Source organism: Miniopterus natalensis, chromosome 1 (genome assembly GCF_054644295.1).
Source record: "Miniopterus natalensis isolate mMinNat1 chromosome 1, mMinNat1.hap1, whole genome shotgun sequence".
Classification (NCBI taxonomy): Eukaryota; Metazoa; Chordata; class Mammalia; order Chiroptera; family Miniopteridae; genus Miniopterus; species Miniopterus natalensis.
The window spans coordinates 48,807,322-48,833,286 of NC_142081.1; the positions used below are offsets into that span (position 1 = coordinate 48,807,322).

At 38.1% G+C, this 25,965-nt stretch overlaps 2 protein-coding genes across 3 annotated transcripts in view; one reads left to right on the plus strand and one right to left on the minus strand.

The window, feature by feature from the left end:
• Positions 1 to 1,151: 1,151 nt before the first annotated feature.
• Positions 1,152 to 6,755, minus strand: PIERCE2 (piercer of microtubule wall 2). Its single transcript, XM_016224943.2, has 2 exons — positions 6,492 to 6,755; positions 1,152 to 1,597 (listed from the first exon to the last, which is right to left on the minus strand). The coding sequence occupies exons 1-2, from the start codon at positions 6,504 to 6,506 to the stop codon at positions 1,250 to 1,252; spliced, it is 363 nt and encodes a 120-aa protein (XP_016080429.1). The 5' UTR covers positions 6,507 to 6,755; the 3' UTR covers positions 1,152 to 1,249.
• Positions 6,756 to 6,905: 150 nt separating this feature from the next.
• CCPG1 (cell cycle progression 1) overlaps positions 6,906 to 25,965 on the plus strand; it is a 42,094-nt gene continuing 23,034 nt past the window's right edge. Inside the window, exons 1-2 of one of the 2 annotated variants that reach the window (XM_087821352.1) lie at positions 6,906 to 7,044; positions 25,189 to 25,257. In XM_087821352.1, coding sequence (XP_087677478.1) covers positions 25,198 to 25,257 — 60 coding nt within the window. In that variant the 5' untranslated portion in view covers positions 6,906 to 7,044; positions 25,189 to 25,197. The remainder of the gene's footprint in view (positions 7,045 to 25,188; positions 25,258 to 25,965) is intronic. The other variant, XM_016224907.2, reaches the window with a different exon arrangement.

Genomic DNA, 25,965 nt, shown 5'->3' on the forward strand with positions numbered 1-25,965 from the left:
GGTGATAGCAGAAATCCAACCAGTGCCCTTTGCCAACCGCACCCAAGCACAGATGAAGTTAAGAGAATAGATCTCATCTTGGCACATTAGCATTAAACTAATGGATATTCTATTGAGATCCTCTTTTAACCCCCAACCCTTAAAAACCCTCAAAATGAAGGTCCACCCCACTCTCCCTCACAGGAGCACGCCCATGCCTTTCCCTTCCCTCTCTTCTTTCCCAGTAGCATGCCTCTCCTAAACTCTAGGGATCCCATGAGGCTTGCAACCAGGGAGCAATGGACAGCAGCATCTCATCCTGGGCTAATTCCCTGACCCTGTCCCCAAGGCCCCCTTTTCTGACTTCTTAGTGAGCTAACGCAGCCCAGCCTAGGCGCATTTCCCCACCTAGTCTCTCTCCTGATATCCTAGGCCCTTCCTTGTTTGACTGTCCCCAGCTTTAATAAACGTCCTCTAAAAATAACCTGGACTTGAGCTGTGAAAGCTTTCCTGCACAAGGTCAAGAACCCACGCACTACCAGGGGCCCTAGGGAGACAAGCTCAGGTTCAGGTCTCCTTTCTGGTGACAAAACAATAAAAGACGGTCTTATTTCTGTTACATTTACATTGTATAGTATTTGCCATAAGTGGGTGTTCAATAACTATGTGCTGAATGAATGAAAAACAAGTCCTCTTGCCCTGGCCTGGTAGCTCAATTGGTTAGAGCTTTGTCCCGATCTGCCAAGATTGCGGGTTTGAGTTCGGGTCAGGGCACACACAAGAAGCAACTAATGAATGCATAAATAAGGGGAACAATAAATAGATGTTTTTCTCTCTCCCCACCTCTCTCTAAAATCAACTTAAAAAATTTTTTTTAAAAAAAGTCATCTCTTCCAGGAACCTAGCAGAGGGAACTGACATTTCCCCAGCTTCTAAGCCATTACTTAAAATAACACAAAAGTGGGAAATTACTGGTCAGTCTTCCTTAATTCAGTCTTTTTCTTAGAGCTTCAGTGTTCTGTTCTTGATAAATATACTCAGTAGACAACTGAGATCACGAAAGTTTCTTGAAGCTTGTGGAGTACATATACTAAATAAAGCTAGAATGTACAAAAACATTTCTACCTTTTCTGCTATTCTGAACACATTTTTATTTAAGAAGTCAATGTCACTCAGTTATCTTGAAATACTTTATTTCTTAAAGATATTTTTTAAAAATTCAAATCTTTTTATATTCCCAATTAGGTATTCTAGCCTTAGGAATATATTTTCACAGAGTGTGTTGAAAATTAGGAAAATCAAGGGTTCTGGTTCTGTCAGGTGCAGTGTTTAGAGTGTTATTTCGATAAAGTCCCGTAGCTCTGATATGGTTTGAAAATTCTTGCTCTCTTGGAGTATAAATGCAGGGGAAAAACTGTGGCATAGGTAAAAATTCACCATAAGTACTTGAATTGGTTTTATACATAATCATCTTAGGTTCTGATAGTGAGGTAGCTGTATGAAGTGTCTTTGGATCCAACATACATGAAAACACAGGATTGCCGGGGTTCACACAAGCAGGCAGTTGTTCAGGTTTCATTTCTGTGTCTGAATTTGAAGCTGAAGTACTTTCCTTATCCTAAAATATAAACACATCAAATCATCTCAATTATAAAGTTCTGGGGGGAAAACTCCAAAACTATTAAAATTAGCTCCAACGCTATTTAATATCATTCAAATATTAACTCGAAATGAAGACTTAAACTGCAGAACTCCTAGGAAAAAATAGGGACAAAGCTCCTTAATAATAGTCTTGGCAACAATTTTTTGGATATGACACCAAAAGCACAAGCAACACATGCAAAATGACAAGTGGGACTGCATCAAACCAAGAAGTTCTGCACAGCAAGGAAACCAACAGAATGAGACAACCTACAGAATGGGAGAAAATGTATACAAATCATATATCTGATAAGAGGTTAATATTAAAAATATACAAGGGCCTGGCCAGGTGTGGCTCAGTGGACCTAGGATCCAGGAGATCGCGGTTTGATTCCCAGTCAGGGAACATGCCTGGGCTGCGGGCTCAATCTCCAGTTGAGGATGTGTCGGGCTCGATCTCCAGTTGAGGGTGTGTGGGAGGCAGCTGATCAATGACTCTCACCATTGATGTTTCTCTCTCTTTCCCTCTCCATTCTCTCTCTGAAATCAATAAAGATATATTAAAAAAAACCCACAATAGTTTATACACACACACACACACACACACACACACGGAACTCATATAACTCAAAATCAAAAACCAAACAAACAATCTGATTAAAAAATGGGCAGAGGATCTGAATAGACATTTTTCCAAAGACATACAAATGGCCAACAAGTACATGAAAAGCTGCTCAACATCACTAATCATAAGGGAAATGCAAATCAAACCACAATGAGATATCATCTAATACATATTAGAAGTGCTGTTATCAAAAAGTCCAGAGGTAAGTGTTGGGCAGGATGAGAAGGAAAGGGAACCCTTGCACTGCTGGTTAGGATGTAAATTGGGGCCTTGGCAGAGCACCTCACTTGGTTAGATCATCATCCCCACATGCCAAGAGTGGGAGCATCAGCATTATTTACAACAGCCAAGACACAGAAAGAACCTAAGTGTCCACTGAAGGATGGGTGGATAAAGAAAATGTGGCATAAATACACAACAGAGAAAAACAAATACTGGATAATTTCACATATTATTTGGAACCTTAAAAAAAGGCCAAACTTATTAAAACAGAGTAGAAGTGGTAGTTGCCAGTGTCTGGGGGAGGGTTGGGGAAAAATGGAGAGATGTTGGTCAAAGGGTACAAACTTCCAGTTTTAAGTTCAGGGGATCTTATGTACAGCATGGCAACTATAGCAAACAATACCGTATTATATACATGAAAGTTGCTAAGAGTAGATCTTAAATATTCTCACCACACATACAAAATAATTGTAATTATGTGAAGTGATGGAGATGTTAACCTGATTGTGGGAATTGTTTCACAATATATTCATATATCAAACCATCGTGTTGTACACCTTAAACTTACACAGTATCAATTATATCTCAATAAAGCTGGAAAAACAAAACAGAAAACTTGGCCTTATCCCTTTCACTTTTTTGTGAATCCTGTTCTCTTGAGGGCATTTAAGAGTAATTGTGGTTAAGTGCTATGAAGGAAAAAACCCTGATATTTATGAAAACATATAGGAAATTCTAAGTAGTGTGGGGGCTAAGGAAAGCCAATCTGGTGAAGTGTCATTGACTCTAAGACTGTAAGGCAAGGAAGGAAAAGAGAGGTAGGAACAAAGAAAAAGTGTGGCCAAAGTCAAATAAGTTGAGAAGAGAGGGGCAGGTGCCAGATCCTCCAGGGTGGTGGTGGCTATGTTAAACATTTGGACCTTTATAGTAAAAACAAAGGCAAGTTATTTAAGGGTTTTAAGGAGAAGCATGCCATGATGTAAGTTTTTAGTATGTTTACTTTGGCTGCTGTCAGGGCCTTGAACGGATGTGGAAAGCAGCTACAGCAGGCAGGTGATGTTCAAGTTGCTGGTTCCTAGACCATACTTCAAGTACAGAAGTCTTCACTTAAGGTTGTTGAGATTCTTGGGACTTGAGTGAAACCAATTTTACCATAGGCTAACTGATATAAACGAGTTAAGTTACTAGGGCATCTCATGAATGTTATCACAAGGACCTGCTGTATGAGCTGGGCTACACATTTGTTATGAAAGATGTGGCTAAATGGTGCTCAGGAGTTAAAATGGCTTTTGGGAGGTAGGTTAAGGAGTGAGGGGGCATGGAGAGAGACAGGGCCATAATGAACCTACATGGATTATACAAGACCATGTCAAGCAAACTAACTGGGAAATTTTGTATTTGTAGTCTTCCTGCTGTAAGAGTTATAAAAGCACATATTAAGTGTCGCTAGTTATGGATTCTGATGTGGTTTGATGAAATTGTTTTACAAGGTTTCGTGTTCCTTGTCTGTAAGTATAAAACAAAGAAGATGGATTAGATAGTTTTGTTTCCTAATCTGAGGACTCCTATGTCAGGGCTCTTCAAATATAGCAATAGGAACTAAGTGATTTCAGTTATTCAAAAAGCATAAAGGAAAGTGTATATTTATTCATGATAAAGCATTTTACTCACAATAAGGCCCTTAATAAATGAACTCGTGCGGGGGTCCATGTAGGCAAAAAGTTTTGGTAGTTAAAACAACAACAAAAAAAATTGGCAGTTTCTAGAATACTTAAGATACAAGAACTTCCAGATCAGAAATTATATCTAAAAAACTTCATAGTGGTTGTTAGGGTACTGTAACTCTGACTTTTTAAGGTTGAATAAGCAGAAGATTGTTTATATGCATTCAAGTTCTTTTTCTTTGAAGACACTACAGCAGGTTATGATTCGTGAGGGTGAGACCCTTTAAGACTTCTAAATATTTAAAATTTTGCAAGCATATAATCTCAGTTTCTCCAACTCTAGATTGGAGATAAAAATGTTTATAGAGCTGTTCTGTCAGGTTAACGTGAGGACAAAGCCTTTTTGTTTCAAATTTGGGTCAGATTAGTTATGTTGTTATGTTCCTCTTTAGTGTAGCCAGCTCACCCTGAATTCCTGGGTTACTCTACTTAATGTCCCAATGTCAGGAACCTGTTTGTTGTGAAAGCCTGAGTTCAAATCTGCAAATGTAAAGTATCTAGTACACTTTCTCTTTCTCTTCCTTTGTTTAGATTTAAATGATTATCAGCTATGTTCCAACTCTTCATCATCATCCTTTCCCCTTTGCATATCATATGTAAAATTGGTTTAAAAAAAATCTGCCATAGACCGTGTGCTTGTGGAGTTAAACTGAAACAAAACTGGATGTAAAGATAAATTGCTATATAAATGGAATCATTTTTCACCATTTTCTTTTCTGCACGTTTACCTCAGTGCTTTTGTATGCTCTTTCAGAGTTCAGTTCTGATATTTACAGGTTAATAACACTATAATTTACTAATACTCATTTAATATTCATAATCTTGTAGGAAGCTGGCAAAACTGGAAATAGAACTCATCAGATCTTGCGATTCTTTTTATACTGTGTATTAATTTTTTTTAAATATCAAAAGCAGACATTGGATAATAGTAAGACCCCAGAATCCTATGGTATATCAACAGGACAGCTTTTCTCAAAATGTCTAGGTTTCCTCTGCACAGGGAAAGGTTCTTAGGTGGAAGGTGGCTGCCCTGTGATTTGTGGGAACTCTAATTTACTTTATGTACAGACACTCAGTCAGGTTGCTCAGGGCAACCTCAGTCGCAGAGTACTCTCATCAAATCACCCTCTACTACTGGCTCTAAAATTCTGATCAGCTTTGGTGCAAAATGTAATACAGAAAACCAAATCTAGTCAAAATAGACAATACATTAGCTAATAAACTTTATTGGTATAATTTATACCACACAATCTGCAAGTTAATGTCTACCTAAATCTTTTAGATCTCCAAGTTAATTCACAAATGTTTATAGTCTTAGAAACAAAATACCCATTGCTTTTACTTTATGTCATAGGCCCCCACTGCAGCTTTCTTATTAGGGTTTCACCCTTTTCAAATCTGATATCCTTAAAAAGTGGAGTTCAAACTATATTCAATTTAAAACAAAATAAAAGAGCCTAAAGGATAAGAAAAGTATTGTTTCAAGTTCTCTGCGAGTTAGGCATGGGATCAGCAACTGTTTTTTATTTAAGGATAAAAAGGTGAATTAAAATTGTAAATGATACTTTTAAAATTGACTATGTATTAGAATTGGCCGTGAAAGTGCCTTGAAAAGAAAAATCTACAAATAGATAGCATTAGCGTTTTTACTAATTTACATTTTAAGGCTCTCCTACAATTAGAGAAAGCCTGGCCACTTTGATTTTTCAAAATCCTTCAGTATAAACACACACATTAAAAAATAAATAAAAGAAGCCATTGAAATAATAAAAATACCCCTTAGAGAAGCTGTAATTATAAAATTAAATTTATTTTTCTTTTTTGGTGTCACAGTTGACGTTAAATATAGTAACACCCAAAGCAAAAGCCCCAAAAGTCTAATTTTGAGGCACCCCATCTTCCTTGTTAATGTTTTTCTTAACTTTTTTGTTGTTGCCATAATTGGGGGACAGTTAAACCTTACCTTTCTAGTTACCATCAACAATGTGAGTGCACCATATCCTTTGTAGCCCATCTTTTTTTGAACGAGGTACAATATAAATAAATGAAAAATTAACAAGGTACATTATTCTTGTTCAAAGCCATCACCTCATGGTTTGCAATAGGGTACAAATTGCATACCATCCCCAATCCTGGCTTAATGCAATACTGTGCATTTTTATCTGTGTAGCCCAGTGGTTGCTTAGAAAGGTGTTTTTGGGTTTTTTTGGAAGCTGAGAGTATGGGTGCCCCAAATTTAAAGCAAAGAATACCAACATTCAAAAATATCCACCCCTCTGCCCAAATCTACCCAGTCGTACTCGGTCATTCTCCATATCTTCTTTACTTTTTCGGCAAACGCAGTGTCTTCCCGCAGCAGATGACAAGGCCAGCGAGTGCCCAGGGGCTGCAGCCTTTTTAGTACACCCAATTAAAGCAGCAAAGAGAAGGTGAAACGGCGGCTGGATCAATATCCCCAACAGTCCTCCGGGGTGAAACCGCGAACCCTTTGGAGTGATTGTAGCAGCCCGTCTCCATAGCAACCGGCGGCGGCGCCTCTCAGCCTCTCTAGCTCCCGGGACCGGATGTTGTGGGGCTCGCGGTTTCCTGGGCCAGCTTCCTGTAGCCTCCGGGCGGTGGGCTGCGCTGCCCTTCGGGAGTGGTAGTTCTTCCTTCCGCCGCCTCAGGACATAAGGCGCGGGCGAGACTACGAGTCCCAGCCTGCGCTGCGGCGCTCCGCCGGCCGCCGCCTCCCGTCGGCGGATGCCTAGAGCAGGTTGTTGTTTTTATACGAGGCGTCACTGCGCTCGGAGCTGTGACCAACGCCACCACGACAGCCGGCGCTTTGAGGCGGAGGTGGCGCTGCCCCTTCAGGTACGGTGCTGTGCGGGTTTGGACCCCGAGAGAGGAGTCGCGGCCACCTCGCGGGGCCCTGGCTGACTCCGGCGGCTCAGCCGCTTGGCGGAGGCATTCGCGCGGTCTCCTCTGGGGCTGGGGCTGGCGGGACCGGAGTTCGACTCCCGCCGCCTGGGGCGTGCGGCCGCGCGGGTGGTCGCGGAACCCGAGTCTGCAGAAGCCCGAGTCGGCTGTGAGTCGTCGGGCCTGGTGGTCCTGCAGCCTCCGACCGCCACGTGCAGACCCCAGCTCTGCGCCAGGGGTGTGGGGGAGCTTACGGCTCCGGGGACCCTCCTTTCTTCACTGGGCTGGCTTGGGGCTCTTCTCGGTCGTGGTGGGGAGAATCCATATGGTGAGATGTTATGTGCGTCACCCTGCAGGGTTTTCAGCCGGCCCATCTTTTTTGGTGACGTTTGAGCCCCGTGATGCCAGGAATAGAAAGATTAAATATTAAGTAATGCAGGTGAGATTTCTGCTCGTGCGCCAGGCGCTGATAACGATCAAATCTCCAGATTCTTGTCTTCCTCCACCCGCCCCCTTTAACGTCGGCCTTCCTAATCGGTACATCCTCTGGATTAGGTGTCCATACAGTGGCTTGCATGCCTTCCATGTTTCCCTTGTTTAGTGAATCCTGTTCTGCCTTTGAGAGCGCCAGTTTTAACGAACTCAGCCCATACTTTGTTGAGTGGGTGAAATTTACACTGTTCCACTCTAGCTTTATTAAAAAACTGAATGGAGTTTTCTTGTAGCTGGAATAGGTAACTACGTTAGTTTTGCGAATTTTAGGAGATTTGCATCTTCCAATAAGGTCACATCCCCTGGATAGTGCTTGAAATGTCACTATTAGCCCATCATATCTTTGGCTTAAGGTTTATTAGGCCCCCAGTTTTTCGGTGATATTAATCACACCATCCTAATGTAGAATGGTTTACTAGTCTTTCTTGAGCTCTGATAAGGGAAGGGAAAGAGGAAGTGGGGGTATTATTTTAATGCATAATTTTAACCCTTTACCTAGGGATGAGATTCTAATGAAAGAAGCTATTAAAATTGTCCCATTGTTTAAAATCGTTCTTAATTGAGTGAAATGTTAATTTTTAAATAAAATAGGTTGGAGAATATTGTAATTCTAATTTTGTAAACTACACATAGAACAACATAAGAAACGTTTACATCTGTAGAGAATTTTTAGGAGTTTATTTGAGCCAAACTGACGGTCATTGCTGGGAAGCAAAATCTCAACAGACTGAGAAAATGCTCCAGAGAATGGCAGTTTTGCACCCTATTTTATACATGGTAATAAAAGGAGGAGGCCTAAGGGGTTATATGTCATCCATTGGTGATTAGGGAGGTGGGGGAAAGCAAAGCAGGGAAATCTCTGGGATTGGATAAAAAGTAAAATGCATAGACACACATCTTTTACATTTGTGGATATAGGATAGTTAGCAGTTAACAACGCAGTAACTAACAGTGAGGGGTTTTGTGGTCTCTGCTCTGGTGCAGTGAGGCGTCCTGAAAAAAGGAAATTACCAAAGGTATGTTATGCAGATGAAAAAAGGTCTCCCCTGAACTTGCCAGGTTTAGTATGTGGTGAGGCTCCTTTTGGTCCACAGAAATAAGACTCAAACAATAGAGTTATAAAAGCGAAACTACAAATAATTTTTTTATACTTTCTGGTATTGTTACCAGAAACGGAACCTGGCTCTAAGCAGGGTCTGCCTGGGGCCGGCCTGTAGTGTGTGGGTTATTGACTTCGTGCAGGAAAAATTTCACAGCACGAGTCCAGGTGAATTTTAGAGGACATTTATTAAAGCTGGGGACAGTGAAATAGTAAGGGCTGGGGAAATGAGCCTAGGTTGGGCTGCTTTGGCTCACTAAGAAGTCAGAGAAAAGGGGACATTGGGGACAGGGTCAGGGGGTTTGTCTGGGACGAACTGCCACTGTCCATTGCAGCCCTGGTTGCAAGCTCATTGGATTCCTTGGAGTTTTGGAGATGCGTGCCTGTGGGGGAAGGTGGGGAGAGGCTTGGACATGCTCCCAGGTGGGAGAGCATGCTGGACCTCCTTTTTGAGGGGACTTAAAGGGGAGGATCTCAGTAGAATATTCATCAGCTTTATGGTGCTGTACCAAAATGAGATTCTCTTAACTTCATCTGTCCTTGGGTGTGGTTGGTAAAGGGCATTAATTGGATTTTTGCTGTCTTCCTGAGTAAGGTGATTTAAGCCATTTATCCTCTGGTTCCGGATGAGAAGTGCTAACCATTCACTCTTAAGTGTTCCTGGCTTAGGGAAGATAGGATTTACTATATAGATGGCTGAAAACTGCTTGGCATCTAGATTTTGCAGGTGGCTGCAAACTGCTTTTTAACTCTGTGTTTCCCCATTTCCAGTGTCCTGGCTTACTAGCCTGTCTCAGTATTTCCTAAATTTTCTATAGAAAATTTAAAAATGGATGTAGGTGCAGCAATTCCAGTTATAAAGACTCTTTAAACATTACTTTAAAAAGCAAATAAGTAACAACAAAAATGTAATTGTTGAAAAGGACAAGAATTCATTAGTTGGACTGGAAAGGTCAAAAAACCAGGTGACAATAATTGTTGGCATTTGTACATCTCATCTCATTTTGCTCAGTTTTCTTTTGACTTTGTACAGTAAAATAGAAGAAAAAAGTGCTTAACCTTTCTTTAGTTAAGGCAGTGCAATCTTGATTATTCCTGTAAATCCATCAGATGGCACAATATGGGGATATTAATATGAAAGTATATCCAGATCTGGATATAGCAGACTTTTATTTGTTATTTTGTAAGCACTTGACAGTGGACATAAAGAAGGTAAGCAATTATTATAAAATGGGACATTTTAAGTTTGTTTTCATTGAATTTCTTTGAGTACTGTGTTTTATGTTTGATATTTTGGATTATGTTAGTTTTTGTTTTATCTCCTATTATTGATAGGTAAGTAGCATATTATTTAGCCCACATTTTGTTTTCTGTCATATAGGAAGGGCCATACTGTTCTTCTATAGGAACAGTCTATGTATTTTTGTAATTATCAGTCTGAAAAATTGGGGTTTACCTCTTTCCATTAACTCTTAATAAAATAACCATTTTGATCCTTTTTTTTCCAAGCTATAGTATTCATACTTTATTTTCTTGGGTTATCTTCTTTAGTTTACTTCTCCTCAAATTTCAATTTCTTTTCCATATTTTCTACATTTTAATTTTGTATATTTTGTGTACTGTGTTGCTCAATGTCTTACTAGATGTTTGGGTCCATTTACAGGCCATAAGGAACATTCATAAATAACATGCCTGATTTATGAACTAGTTCCACAGTATTGTTGTTCAGGTTATATAATTGTATTCTTGTCCAAGTTAAATACAGATGTTAAAAAATGAAGCAAGTATGAACTGCTAAGATCATAGAAGTAGCAGTTTCTGGCCATGTAGAGAGTAAGGACACAGCAGCAGGGCCTGTTAAGCCTAGGGTATTTTAAAACAGAAAATGCAGACTCATCTAACAGTGCAGAACTACCAGAGGCTGGATTGTTTGTGTGTGTGTGGTTAAGGTAAGGAAGTTGCCATATTGTAAGTGATAATTTACATTTTTAAGAATTGTCTTCCAGGCACTTCTGCAATTTTGATTAGATTAAAACAGCTAAAAAAATTAGTCAGTTTCAAAGGCCATGTCCAATGCATTATACCAGATAAACTTAAAAAAATCCCTCAATTTGAGTTCTAAAATGAAATTTAGTCCTGTAATCTTGGGAGGATTGCAACTAACTGATAAATTTCGGGATTTTTTTTTTTTTTTAAAGGACATTTAATTTGTGGAAACCTGTTTAAAGGCCTGTAGGGTTTTCTGAAGGAAGTATTAGAAAATGAATAAAGTGAGTTAAGAATTTTCTCTGACATCACAGGAAATAAAAAATCTAATTTTTCTTTACTACTTGTCTATAAGTCACTAATCTAAAACCTTACTTCTGGTTATATTGCCAGAGTGATGGAATGTTAAAGAAATATTGGATTGGGAGTCAGGATGTTTAATTTTCTTACACAAGTAATGTAATTTTATCAGTCTTTATTGTTGCCATTTATGTTGTAAATAATAGCCAGTTGCTTTACTTCCTGGGGTATTTGTGAAGATCAATCAAATACAAAAATGCTATCACTGTGTAAGTGACAGTGACTCATACGAAGTATTACTGGCTTACATTAATAGCATTTACATAAAACATGCATTTGAAGTGTGGTGACTCAATGTGATATATACTTTTTGACTGGGAAGTTACATGGAGAAAAGTCAAAAGGGATCTTCATTTTATTTTCCTGGTAGAGTTTTTTGGATTTTTTTGATTGAAGGAAACCTGGCCCCTCTCCTGACTGTGACTTTGCACTCTGCTGCCTTAAAGGTCCTGAAACTGCAGTGTACTTTTATGGTCGGGCTTTTAATTTTTATTTTGATTTGTTTTAATCGAACATCTAAAGTATAAGATCATTAGTCTAACGTAACAGTAGAAAGTGGATGTTGTTTTTAGTATTTTAAAATGGCACTTTAAGTTGATTTCCTAAACAGGACCTCTGAGAGATACATTGTATTGTAAGCACTGGTTTTTCAGTGCAAGAAGTAATTTAGAGCTTATAGATGCCTCCTTTTGGGGAAGTCAGCTTTGCCTATTATAGCTAGGTTGACATTGTATACAAGTAAAAAGGTTTTTTAGAAACTTGCCAATAAATTCTGAGGACTTTGTGAGAGTAAATATGAGTAAATGAAAGCACAAGCAAAGAAATATGTAATTTATCATGGGCTGGTAAAACTGCTCATTTGATTAGTTGATAACACAAATAATGTCTTTACTAACATTTTTATCTAGTATACCTACTAGAAAGTGACAATAAATATATTTAATTTTCTGTTATAAGGTGTGTAAACTTTAAAAAATGGAAGACAATAAAAATGTATAAAATTCCTTTGTTTTCCATCTTTTTTTTTTTTTCCCAAATGAAAAAGTTGAAGATAGTTGTAAGAAAATTAGGACAGATCATCCTTTTGTGAAAATTATGTTTAAACAAAAATATAGATTATATGATGAATAGATACTTTTAAGTTTTTAAAAAATGTCTTTATTGATTTCAGAGAGGAAGGGAGAGGGAGAGAGATAGAAACATCGATGATGAGAGAGTCATCATTGATGCCATAAGTAATTCTTGATGCCGTAAGTACTGCATGCCAGAACCCAGGAGTTTTACTTACTTATCTATGCATAGCTGGGAAAAGGGGCGCACCAGGGGGGCTTGGGGGCCTAAATAAGGGCAGTTTGGAGCTGAGTCAGGTTTATATATTTGTTGACTCTTTCAGGTTTTTCCAAAATTAAGATATAACAATCGTGGAAAGTCGGGGTTTTCCTCAGAATGAGAGTACCTGGTGAAAGGAATATTTCCATACTAACAGATATCTTAATTTTCCCATAGCATTTTGGGCTTGTATTTCAAACTTTTTATCAAAGGTGTGGCTTCTTTTAGATGAGGCAAAAGGGGATGCTTTTATCTTCAAATATGGCAATAGTTGCTTTTGTTTCCCAATTTCAGGGATCTTGCATCATAGTAGGAAACATATGAAGAAATTGTGTATTGACTCACTTCTTGCAGAGTTTATTTTCTAGATCATAAGGTTTATCTGTTGTATGTAGCAGTTTACTGGGCATGGATAAAGTGAAATTACTACTCCTGTTCAAGGTTTTTTTCCAGATGCCTATTTTGAGTGAGAGATTTCAGTGTTTTACATGGAATTCCACTCCAATAGAAGTAGGAGAGCCTACTTACTCTAGATAGGCTGTCTTTGCATGATGAATATAACCAGGAGGGCAGGGCAACCATAGTTCCCACATTTTGATGCCATAAGTACTGCACTATGGACTCACCAAAGCCTCAAGTCTTTTCTTACTGTCAGTTTCCCACTGATACCTAAGATAGTAAACATTTTAAATTTTACTCCCTTGATGACACTGATCATTTGGAAGGTGACTGGATCTGTATTAGTCATTCACTGTACTTAGAATTGGGTTTGTCTTTTCATTTTAAAAAATGTTTATTTTTGCCCTGGTGGTATAGCACAGTTGGTTAGAATGTCATCCCGATATGTGAAGATTGCGAGTTCGATCTCCAGTTGGGTACATACAAGAATCAACCAATGGATGCGTAAATAAGTGGAACAACAAATCCATGTTCTCTTTCTCTAAAAAAAAAATCAATCAATAAATTTAAAAAGCTAAAATTTTTTTTTGCTGATTTTAAAGGTAAATGCTCATTGAAAATTTAGCACATTTACATGTAATTTTAGTGTTTTTAGATTTGAAAGATACTCTTTAAAATTTAATATTGTGTATAGATTAATATAAATAGTATTTTATTATACATGTTATTTTTCTGACTTGCTTTTTTCACTTAATATAGTATTTATATCTTCCTATGCCAAGATATGTTTATCTGCTTTATTTTCTTAATGGCGGCATTGATTATAGATACTGTAGATTTTCATAAATTCACTCTTGGTAGACATTTCACTCTCTAATTTTGTTATAAAAATTGTTCCAATAACCATCCTTATATTTTCATTCTTGTGTGTTTTTGTTGTTGTTGTTTTTGTTTTGAAAAGCAAGCAAGAATTCATTGGCCACAGCAAAAAAACCACTTAGGACAGTGAAACAAGGAAGGGCATAGGAGCAGCAACAGGAGAGTCTAGGCTGGGCTGCTTTGGCTCACTGGGAAGTCAGAGAAAAGGGATCCAAAAAGGGGCCTTGGAGACGAGTTCAGGGGATTAGTCCAGGATGAGCTGCCCCTGCCCATTGCTCCCCTGGTTGCAAGTCTCCTGGGGTCCATTGGAGTTTAGGAGATATGTGCTTGTAGGGGAAGGAGAGGAGGAAGAGAAAGGCAGGGGAGTACTCCCTGGAGGGAGAGCGCCTCATGTGAGTGATTCTATCAGATAAATTCCTGGAAGTGAAATGGAATTGATAGGTCACAGGGTATCTGCCTGTGAAATTTGGTAGTTATCACAAAATTACTCAAAGGATAATAATCTACATTTCCAAAGTTTATATTGCCTAGTTTCTCATTGATTTGTTAATCGATCATTAGGCATTAAAAGAATCTTTTTCTTTGTGTATGTTAGGAGTAAGGTTGAGAATATTTTCCTTACTATAAGCCATTTTTATGTCTTCTATAAATTGCTTATGTTCCTTGATAAATTTTCTAATCCATTTTTTTTAATAGTATGTTTATTAAAGCTGGGGACAGTGAAACAAGGAAGGACCTAGGATAGAAGAAGCAACAGGAGAGGGACTAGGTGGGGAAATGATCCTACGTAGCTGGGCTGGGGTCTTAGGGACAGGGTCAGGGGGTTCTCTCAGGTCTAGATACTGCTGCCCATTGCTACCCTGGTTGCAAGCCTTGTGGGGTCCCTTAGAGATTAGGAGGTGCATGCCTGGGGGGAAAGAAGGTGGTGGTGGGGCACGATTGAGCACCTGGGAGGAAGGGAGAGTGAGTGGGGTGTGCCTTCATTTCCGAGGGGTTTTAAAGGCTGGGCTCTAAGGGGAGGTTTTAGGGGAGGGTCTCAGTAGAATATGCTTGAGCTTTATGCTGGTGTACCAAAATGAGGTTTACACTTAACTTCATTGGTTTCTGGGTGTGGTTTACCAATGACATTAATTGGGTTTCTGCTATCTGTCTTTGGTAGGGTGATTTAAGTCATTTTCCCTCTGGATGGGGAGGAGAAGTGCTAACCATTTACTCGTAAGTGTCCCTGGTTTAGGGAAGATAGGATTTAGGATTTACTCAATGGCTGAAAACTGCTGTTTAACTATCTGTTTCCCTATTCTGCTTGTCCTGGCTTACTAGCCTGTCTCATCACGAGTTTGGTTTTTGTGGTAGCAGGAAGTTTGGTTTTGGTTACAACAGCAGCTGATTTTACCCACATAGTCCCTTCACTTCCTTCTGGGGTGTGGTCAAATACCTTATCGGAGACCTTCCCTGACCTACCTAAAATAACTCCTTGCCTCAGCACTCCCTCTCCCCTAACCCTATATATATATATATTTTTTTAATCTTCACTGGAGAATATTTTTTTTCATTGCTTTTCAGAGAGAGAGAGAAAAAAACACATCCATGTTAGAGAGACACATGGATAGGTTGCCTCCTGCACACGCCCCAGCCAGGGTCTTGATAAAGCCTGCAACCAAGGTACTTTGTGCCCTTGGGCGGAATGGAACCCAGGACCCTTAAGTCCGCGGCGGGCCAATGATCTTAACCACTGAGCCAAACCTGCTAGGGCCCTATTCCATTTTTTTTACATAGCACTTATCACCTGCATGTTTTATACATATAGGCATATATACATATAAATATTTACATGTACTGTATATGTACATAATGTATAACATGCATAAATGCTATACATATATAGATATATTTGCATGTAAATGTACATGTATATATGTATAATTTATAAAATATTTGCCCATATGTATATAAATACACTTGTTTTCCCACAAGAATTTTTAAAACATGCAACACTTGACTAATTAGTCAGGGGCACTCACCTCTTTTCCCTTAGATTGTCAAATTTAAAAAAATGGTAATAGCCAACACCACAATATCCGTCCAGTGTGAATGAATCAGAATTATATATATTTTTGCCCTGGCTGGTTTGGCTCAGTGGTTAGAGCGTTGGCCCGTGGACTGAAGGGTCCCGGGTTCCATGCCAGCCAAGGGCACGTTCCCCAGTTGCAGGCTTTATCCCAGTGTGTGCGGGAGGCAACCAGTTGCTGTGTCTCTCACATTGATGGTTATCTACCTCCCCCACGCCCCTCCACTCTCTCTGAAAAGCAATGGAAAAAATATCCTTGGGTAAGGATTTAATTTAAAAAAAATTATACCTATTTTTTTTGTTAGATTGGCAAAAAATATATTCTTTGGTGTGCCACAGAATTTTAGTAATTGGTTTATATGTTCCATGAGATGAAAAAAGTTTAAAATCACTGGGGTAGTAGGTAATAGGCACTCCTAAACTAGGCTTATTTATCCCCAAAGTTGGGGGACTAGAATAAGGATGACATTGTAGATGACAAAAAAAAGTATAAACTGACTTAAGATCAGACTATTTGGAAAAAAGAAAGCAATACAGGGGAAGGTTCTTCCTCCCACAGTTAATAGGATTGAAGACTCATTATTTCCTGAAAGAGATATTTCTTACCACTTAACTTCAGAAGTATTTATGTCAAAATAGTTACAAAAATTTTTTTATTGATAAGAGAGGGAGGGAGGGGAAGAGAGAGAGAGGGGGAGGAAAGGAGGGAGGAATGGGTGGTGGGGAGGGACATCAATTTGTTGTTCCTCTTATTTATGCATTCATTAGTTGATTCTTGTATGTACCCTGACTGGAGATTGAACCCACAACCTTGGCCTCTATCTCAATGGTGCTCTAACCAACTGAGCTGCCCGGTCAGAGCCAAAATACTTTTTGAAATGTGAATTAAGTCTTAGATGATTTTTTTTCCTGCATCACTATATTTCATCAAAAACCTAAATGTCCATTAATAGGGAAATAAACTATGATAAATATAATAGTTTATTATGTGGTCATTAAAATCATTTTTGAATAGTTTTTATAAAATATTAAAAAAACTTAAACATTTAAGTGGAAAAGCTAAGATAGGAAACTCGTTAACCCTAGTGCTTACATGAAATGTTGGAAGGATACTTCCAGGTGCATTTAAATAAAATCTGCAGCAAATATAAACTGTACTTCTGCTATTGAGGAAGACTTACTTCACCCATGTTTTTTTTTTGTTTATGTTGTACATGCTCTTAATTTTGTCTGAAATGCCCTCCCCACTTTTATTTGCACATTTTACTTTTGTTGTTCATACTTACTTTGCATGTTGCCTAATCCTTGAAATTTATTTTGATCTCTAAAAGATATTAAAACAGTTCCATATAGTTGGTCCTCAGTAAATATTTGGTGAATGAATGTGAATGAATGAATGAATTTATCTTATTGACAGAAGGGTGAGAGCAATATAAAGGTAGATAAAATACAACACGGTAATAATGAACATAGATAGAGGTAGGAATTATAAATTGGAACCAAGAATGAAGATCTTATTTTACACAAAATATATACTATGAGGTTTTGTATTCTTTGTGTGTGTGTTGCTGAAGTGTTTATCATTTCAGTAATAAAGTCAATTTCTTATATTTCTACCTTCTTCTGCCAGTTTTATCAAAATATAATTGACATGTAACATTGTATTAGTTTAAGGTGTATAAGAGGTTGTGTATTCTTACTAAGGCTAAATATATGAGGGAAAACTCTTCAATGATCTAAGCCAGTTGCTCAGGACAAGTGCAATTATTCTAACAAATCAGGAAAAAAAATTTCTTTTTAGGGTACTTGTAAAGAAGATGTTTTAAAATGTATTGAACTATGTGCTTACTAACACTTTCAAGGAACTGCCTTAAATTTAAAAAATCTATGATAGAAGATATTTTTAAAAAATTGAAGCATGCTAGAAAGAAATATTTGCAATAGGTATAGCAATTAATTCATTCATGACTCAATTTAATGAAGAACTTCTGCAAGTCCATAAAGACAACCCAATAGGATAGTGAACACATGAACTTTAGACATTCACAGAAAAGGAAATATGTAGTGCCAGTAAACATTGGAAAAGATGCGCAGCTCCGCTAAGTCATCTGGGACATGCACATTAAGATTTTTTTTTTTTTCTCATGAGATGTCAGAAATTAAAGGTGGTTGCTACTGTGTTGGTGCGGCTGTGGAGAAATAGGTACCCTCATGTTGGCCAGAGGCCAACAGCCTTGTTTAAAATGCCAGTCCCTATCCCCCACTGCCTGCATTCAGCTTTTCCCCTTCTTGCATTATTGTTCTCCACAGCGCTCGCCACCTGGCTTACTCCATATTCTGCTTGCTTGTATCTTGCTACATTCAGACTGTTCCTTACTAGAGTATAAACTCTTCAGGGGAGACGCCCCCCAGCTCCCAGCGCAGTGCTGCACCCCCAGCACTCGGATAGTTCATGGCACATGTGTGTGCCATATGTCTGTGCCAAATGAATGAATGTAATGTTTATGTTCCAGACCAAGATAATCTCATTTAGGATATTTCTGTAGGGTTGTTATTGGACAAAACAATACAGTAGAAAGGACATTTTAAAGTTTTATTAGTTGGGATCTTGAATCCTCTTCCCTTTCGCAAATGAAGTCTAGTTTAAAGTAGGCATTTTCATTTCCTTTTGGGGAGATGAATGTTCAGAACTGTTGAAAAGCACTATAGAAATAGGTTCTTGAAAGCTATCTAGACTGATACCTTTGATCACATCTATAGTGCAGCAGCACTTTTGGCACCTTTGCCGACAGCCCATTGGCTGGCTTACATCGGAATTGTAGACGAGTGGGACAATAATGCTCCTATTATTCCTTGTCATGTCTAATTCTAGAAGATACCGTGATGAAAACCTTACCTTTTCCGTAGTACAGTGTAGCTACCCAGGAGTGATGAAGGGCATCATCATGTCAGGTAACATTCACTTAGATTATGCTTTATAGGTAAAACTAACGTTGCTGTGTTAGTAGTTTTGACAACTGCCACCTAAAGTGTTTTAAAATTACATCTTTGGCCCATAACTGGCCCCTAAATTCAGCATCCAGCTGCCTACTTGTCGTTTCCACTTGGATGTGATAATAGCTATCTCAAATTTAACATGCCCCAAACTGATTTACCAATTTTCCTTTCATAACTTACTGCTTTTGAAGCCTTCCTTTCTCAATTCTTGTATTTGCTTAGGCCAAGAGTCATTCTTCGTATATTTTATTCTGTACATCAGAAAGTACTGTTGGCTCTACTTTCAAAACATATGTATAACCTGTCCACTTCTTCACTGCTGCCAACCTGTTCCAAACCACCATCATCTCTCACCTGGATTACTGTGGTAGCATTGCAGATGTCTTCCTGCTTCTGTCTTTGCTCACCCATAGTACTATCTCAATAAGGCAACCAGAGTGAGCCTTCTGTGCCTTTCCTCAAAACTCTTCTGTGACTTTTAGCTTCAGTAAAAAGCTACAATCTTAGGATCTGTAAGTATTATTTGTAAAGCCCTTAAACAGGAAAGGGTTTATGTATTTACGTATGGTCAAAATAATGGGAGAGGAACCTCCAGAAATTTGAGTTTCTTGAGGAAAAATTTAGACTTGGGTCACATCACCAAGAAATCTGTTTACCTTTCTTTATTGAGTGTCAAGCACTGTGCTGTGTTAGGAATATGTAACAGGCAGGTAAAAAACAATTACAACACAGCATGCTATTTTTAGTAGATTAGGGAGACTGCTGGAGTCTTTGGGACTGAGGTCAGAGAATGGTTCACAAAGAAGTGATGAATTAGCTGAGATAGGAAGCAGTGGGCACTGGATTTGGGTTTAGATAACTGGGTGGGGAGTATGCAAAACCCCAGAGTTAACAAAGCCAAGCCTTTTAGGGGAGTTGAAAAGTCTGAGGGAAAAGGGATTTGCTGGAGAGAAGACAGGATGCTAGAGATAAAACTAAAAGATACTCGAAGGCTTTGGGCATTATCCTGAAAACTATTATAAACCTTAACATTTTTAAGGAATGGCGTGAGATTAGTGTTTTAGGAAGATCACTTACAGTGACAGTTTTCAGAGTCAGTGCCTCTAGGGTGGGGCTCAAATTGACTTTTTAAATTTTGTTTTAATTGCAGCACACCCAACTTTTTGAGAACAGCAGAATTAACATGGTTCTTTAGTACGACAGAATTTTGCCTATCCAGACTGTTAACTTTGGTATTATGGCCAGTAAGAATCTTTTTCTCATGTGGGCTGGATGTCAAGATTATCCTTCCTCCAAGACAAGTAAATAAATAATTAAATTGGGGGCTGATTAAATTGTTCTCTTTGACTTGAGAAATTCAGATATGCTAAAGCTGTCCCAATTTAGCAATGTATTTAACTTTCTTTTGAAATGTTGTTTTTGTTTATTTCGTCGTCTTAGCTATGAGAGTATTTTGTTACAAAGCAAAAGCTAGGAACTACCTGTTTAAAAGAACTGAATGGAAATTACCTAGAGAAGGGGCAGGGAATATACACATATTAAATATCCCTGATTGGGTCTGGTAACTCAGAAGTTTTTTAAGGTTATTAAGAAAATAAAGCATCGGAGTCTTAGGGGTGAGATGGAGGAGCTGTGAGAATGTAGGCTACTAGAAGAGGTGAGAAGATGGGGTTATGCAATGAGCAGAAGCTTTCACATGGTGAAGAAAGAATGCTCTTTAGGCTTCTGTCACTTTGTCAAAGTTCTATCTACTTCTTGTTCCATAGAGAAAGGTTTTTTCCGGTTACCCACTTAACCAGAAACCTGGGAGCTATCCTGCATTATAGTTGGTTATTTAATTCTCTTTAAAAAAGATATATTTTCTGTCTTCTCAAATTTCTCCTAACTCCCTTTCTCCTTTAACCCCTCTGTCATCAATACTAGTTGGTTGGTTTACATGCTCACCTTTATCACAGAATATTGCACTGATTCCTTGCATCTCACAGGTCTTGGTGCACTTTAGTTACTTCCCCACTTAATATATGCCTTTTTAAAGATTCATATCTGTTCTTAAATACCCCATTCATGCTAGAATAATTGCCTTTCTTAAAACTTTTATATTCTTGTAACTTTTTCTGCCTTTGCTTTTTTGAGCCTCATGAGGGCAGGGACTTAGTCTGTTTTGTTCTCTACTCCATTTCCAGAGCCAAGAACAGAGCCTTGCATTCACTTGGTGCTCAGTGACTAAAGAGCTACAATAAGACTTCAGGGATTTCAACAGGCTGATGCTCTTCAAAAATCACTTATATTTATAATTTTACATATGTGTAATATTTTATTTCTTCTTCATTGATAACAATACATGTCAGATATCCCATGATGAATGATTTCTTTAGGTTTCTCTGGTCTCTGCAGACTGTTTTTTTTAAATCTCATTTGTTCTCTTAAGGAAAAAAAAGCAATAATAAATAAACCAATATTTAGTAAGTCATTGATTTGCAACCAGTGCCCAGTTTAATGCTCCTACAGCAATGAAATACACAGCTCTGGCTGGGTAGCTCAGTTGGCTAGAGTGTTACCCAATGTGCTAAGGTTGTGAGTTGAGTCTCATCAGGGCACATACAAGAATCAACCAACAATGCATAAATAAGTAGAAGAACAAATTGATGTCTCTTTCTCTAAAATCAATAAATGCAAATGAAATGAAATACACCATTAAAAGTAACTAAAAAATTTACACACTTATCAAATTTAAAAAATTCATAAGTTACTAAATAGTAATATATATGTATATTTTTTAATGTTTTTTTAAAATTTTATTTTTGTTTTAAATATTACAGATGTCTCTTTTTCTTCCCAATGACCCGTTCCACCCCGTCCCATCCCCCTCCCCAGTCCCTCTCTCCACCATTATCCGTGTCCTTGGGTTGTGCATATATGCATATAAATTCTTTGGTTACTCTCTCCCCCCCCACCCACCCACCCACCCTCCTCCATCCCTCTGACATTCGTCAGTCTCATCTGTGCTTCCATATATATATTTTAAATATGTCTTTATTGATTTCAGAGAGAGAAAAGGAGAGAGAGAGAGAGAGAAACATCAATGATGAGAGTCATTGATCGGCTGCCTCCTGTACGCCTCCCACTGGGGATCGAGCCTGCAACCTGGGCATGTGTCCTGACTGGGAATGGAACCTCGAACTCCTGGATCCTAGGTCAATGCTCGACCCCTGAGCCATGCCAGCTGGGCAGTAGTATTTTCAACTGATTATTCTCATCTTAAAATAATAGTCGTCAATTTTTGATAGTGAGATTTTTAAGTTATTTCATTTTTAAATAGTTATCATTTAATCCCCTCCTCCCTTTGGCAACCGTCAGCTTGCTCTCTATACTTATGGCTCTCTTTTGTTTTGTTTATTCATTTGTTTTGGTTTCTTGGATTCCACATCTAAGTGAGATCATATTATATTCGTCCTTCTCTGTCTGACTTGCTTCACTTAGCATAATACCCTTTAGGTCCATCCATGTCAGAAATGGCACAATTTTTTTTTTTTTAAGTAAGTTTTATTTATATTTCGAGAGAAAGGAAGGGAGAGGAATAGAGAAATAGAAACTTAAATGTGAGAGAAACATCATTGATTGGCTGCCTCCTACATGCTCTCTACTGGGGATCCAGCATGCAACTGGGAGTGTGCCCTGAACTGATGACCTCTTGGTTCATGGGTCGATGCTCAACCACTGAACCACACTGGCCAGGGTCTTTTTTATGGCCAAGTAATATTCCATTTTGTTCATATACCACTTTGTCTTGATCCAGTTGTCTGTGGATGGACACTTAAGGTTGCTATTGTAAATAATGCTGCAGTGAACGTTGGGGTTCATGTCTTTGCGATTAGTGTGTTTTTGTTTTCTTAGGATAAATATCCAGAAGTGGTATTGCTGGTTCTTAAGGCAACTCTATTTTCAATTTTTGAGGAACATTTGTACTATTTCCATAGTGGTTGCGCAAATTTACAGTCCCACCACAATAGTGTAGGAGGGTTTCCTTTTCTCCACATCCTCAAGAGCACATGTTGTTGATTTTTTGATGATAGTCATTTAGACAGTTGTGAAGTGCTGCTTTTGCTTTTATTCTGTAATAATTTTCCATTCTCTCTTAAGAAATCCTTCCAGTCCTGGCCAGTGTGGCTAAGTGGTTAGAGCATTGGCCCCAGAAGGGTCACCCGTTCGCTTCGTGGTCAAGGGCATGTACCTGGGTTGCAGGTTTGATTCCTGGCCTGGTTGGGGCACTTGTGGAAGGCAACCAATCACTGTATCTCTCTCACATAGATGTTTCTCTCTCTTCCCTGCTCTACCCCTCTCCAACTCTCCCGCTCTGTCCCTTCCTTCCACTCTCTAAAAATCAATGGAAGAAATATCCTCCAATGAGGATTAACAAATCAGTCCAAAAATTCCTTCCAGTTTCATCATATCTTCATTTTTTTAAATGAGGAACCAGAATTTATTTTTTGTGATTTCTCTCAATTTTTAAATGTTGACAGCTATTTCAGTTTAAAAATGTGCTGCCTAGCATATCTGAAAAACTTTGTAACCTCATTTATAAATCCTCCTTTGACCATTCTCCTTTTCTTCTGCAAAATTAATTGCTCAGTTTTTGTATAGTCCCATATGTAAACTCATAATTTTCAAATGTTGTAGAACAAATACAAGTAGTACCGTATCAGAAAGTTTTTTGAAGCCCAGCCAGTGTGTCTCAGTGGTTGAGTGTCGAATCATGAATCAGATCACTGGTCAATTCCCTGTCAAGGCACATGCCTGGGTTGTGGGCTGGATCCCCAGTCATGCAGGAGACAGCCGATCAATAACTCTAATCATTGATGTTTCTGTCTCTCTCTCTCCATCTCCCTTCTTCTCTCTGAAATCAATAAAACATTTAAAAAAAAAAGTTTTTTGAAAGCTCATGTAAACTAGTTCAGTGAGAAAATGGGATTTATATAGTCACTTTAATAGGAAATGCTGATATAAAATTGCTAAAATATATAGTTGTTTCATACCCTATAGGGTTTCAAGCTATAGTCTTTGGAATAATCTCCTCTGGGCAGAAAAAATTCACTGTAATGTTTTTTGGCAGGTTTATCATTAAATTTATAAAACTGTCTGGGTCCTATTCAGTTGTAAATAAGAAATGAAACAATCAGATGACCTCAAATGAACTTATTAGAAAATGCTCTAGCATGATCTTAAAAGTCATGTAATTTTTATATGTCTTATTTTAGATTAATTTATCTAAAACATGATAACATTTATACTGTAGTGACCAACAGCCCCTTTTTATCTTCCCTTTTAAAAATATAACTTTCTAGAATCATTAGTGGAAGATTCAGATATATATTTTTACTCTGTTCTTATTTGACTATTAGTTCCATATTAAATTTTCTGCAGTAGAGTTCTATTAGAACACCAACCATCAACTTGGATCTAATGTATTCTCAGTATATGTGCAATAATAGAAGTACATACACTGTACAATAAGACTTAAATGCATAGAACAAAGTCAGTCAAGTATAATTCACTTTAGTGAGCTTGGTTTTGAAGTTTAAATAGGAGTTTCAGAAAAAAGGGGAGAACAAACCTGGTAGAGACAAATGTATGCTGGTTTAGGACTAAGTCTCTGTTATTGCCAATGACCACAGTTTCTAACCAGCCTCTGGTCTCCCCCCCGCCCTTTAAAAATTTCAGTTGAAGTATTTGCTGACATGGTATTTTCATAAAAACTGATAATGTTTCTTCCCTGCTTGAAAAATTTAAGTTGCTTCATGTTGCTAACACACATTTTGATTGGCCTGGGAGCTCTTCTATTCCCCATGCTTGGTTTCTTCAGCCATGCTTTTTACACCTTACTGTCCTTTGAAAACATAGGCTTTTACACTTTGCTACCAGTTCCCTCTTCACCATTTTCTCAACTCTTCCTCACACAGTTAAATTGGGTTCTTTCCTTTCAGTTCTGCCTGCCCAAATCCTGCATTTTCTTTCAGACTCAGCTTTCTTCTTCATTCTAACAATATGACTAGACAGAACAATAGAACAAAGTCAGTCAAGTATAATTCACTTTAGTAAGCTTGGTTTTGAAGTTTAAATAGGAGTTTAAGAAAAAAGAGGAGAACAAACCTGGTAGAGACAAATGTATGCTGGTTTAGGACGAAGTCTCGGTTATTGCCAATGACCACAGTTTCTAACCAGCCTCTGGTGTGTCCCGTCCCCCCCCCCCCCCCCCCCCTTTTTAACTTCAGTTGAAGTATTTGCTAGCTCAGGAGGATCTCCTTGTCTTAAAAGTTTGATTGTATTTGTTTATGCGGGTATGCAATCATATCCTGTATGGTCAGTTTATGGGTGGGTTGTGTCAGTTTCAAAGTAGAGACAGCAAGCCACTTTTCATATTTGGGTCACATATAGTACTTAATAGGGTTTTTAAAAATATGCCCAACATGTCAATGTGTTTTTGTGTTTGTAGACCTGAAAGATGTCTGAAAATTCCAGTGACAGTGATTCATCTTGTGGTTGGACTGTCATCAATCATGAGGTATGCTGTTTAATACTTCTTATAAGGCAATTTGTAATATTACAGTGTTAGCAGTGATGTAAACTGGGTTCTTTGAAAGGCAGTATTTTTTCTGCATTTAAACATATGGTTTCATTGTTCATACCTTAGACATTTTCCCACCTACAGTAAACTTCATTACTGAAAACTCTTTATGAGCCAGCATCTTCTACATTATTGTACATTGCTTTTCCCAGCTTTGAGAAAGGAAAATATTTATTGAGGGTTCATTATTGGTCAGGTCCTGTGCTTTACCTACATTCTTATAATTTTAAACCTCTGGTATAGATTGTTTTTATTATTATTTCATAGTTGAGAAAAGTAAAGCTTAGAGAGTTTAAGTAATTTGGCCAAGAATATGTTACTGGAAAATATCAGAGCCTGTGTATAACAAAACAGAAAGGAGCATGGAGAACATGTGTTCCACTTGTGATATGTAGTAGGAGAACTTGATAGGAAAAGGACTATGGCTAGAACTTTATCACAAAATGAATTTTATTACAGAAGTATAATGTTACATAATTAGTACATAATAAACATATTTTCTCACACGGGTAATATATGTCCATTATAGAAAAATCATGAAATGCTGATGAATAGAAGCAGTAACATAATCTATACCTATTCAAAGTTTTAATGGATTTACCTATTTCCCTGTTTGTTTTAGGATCTCCTAAGTCTCACTTGTTT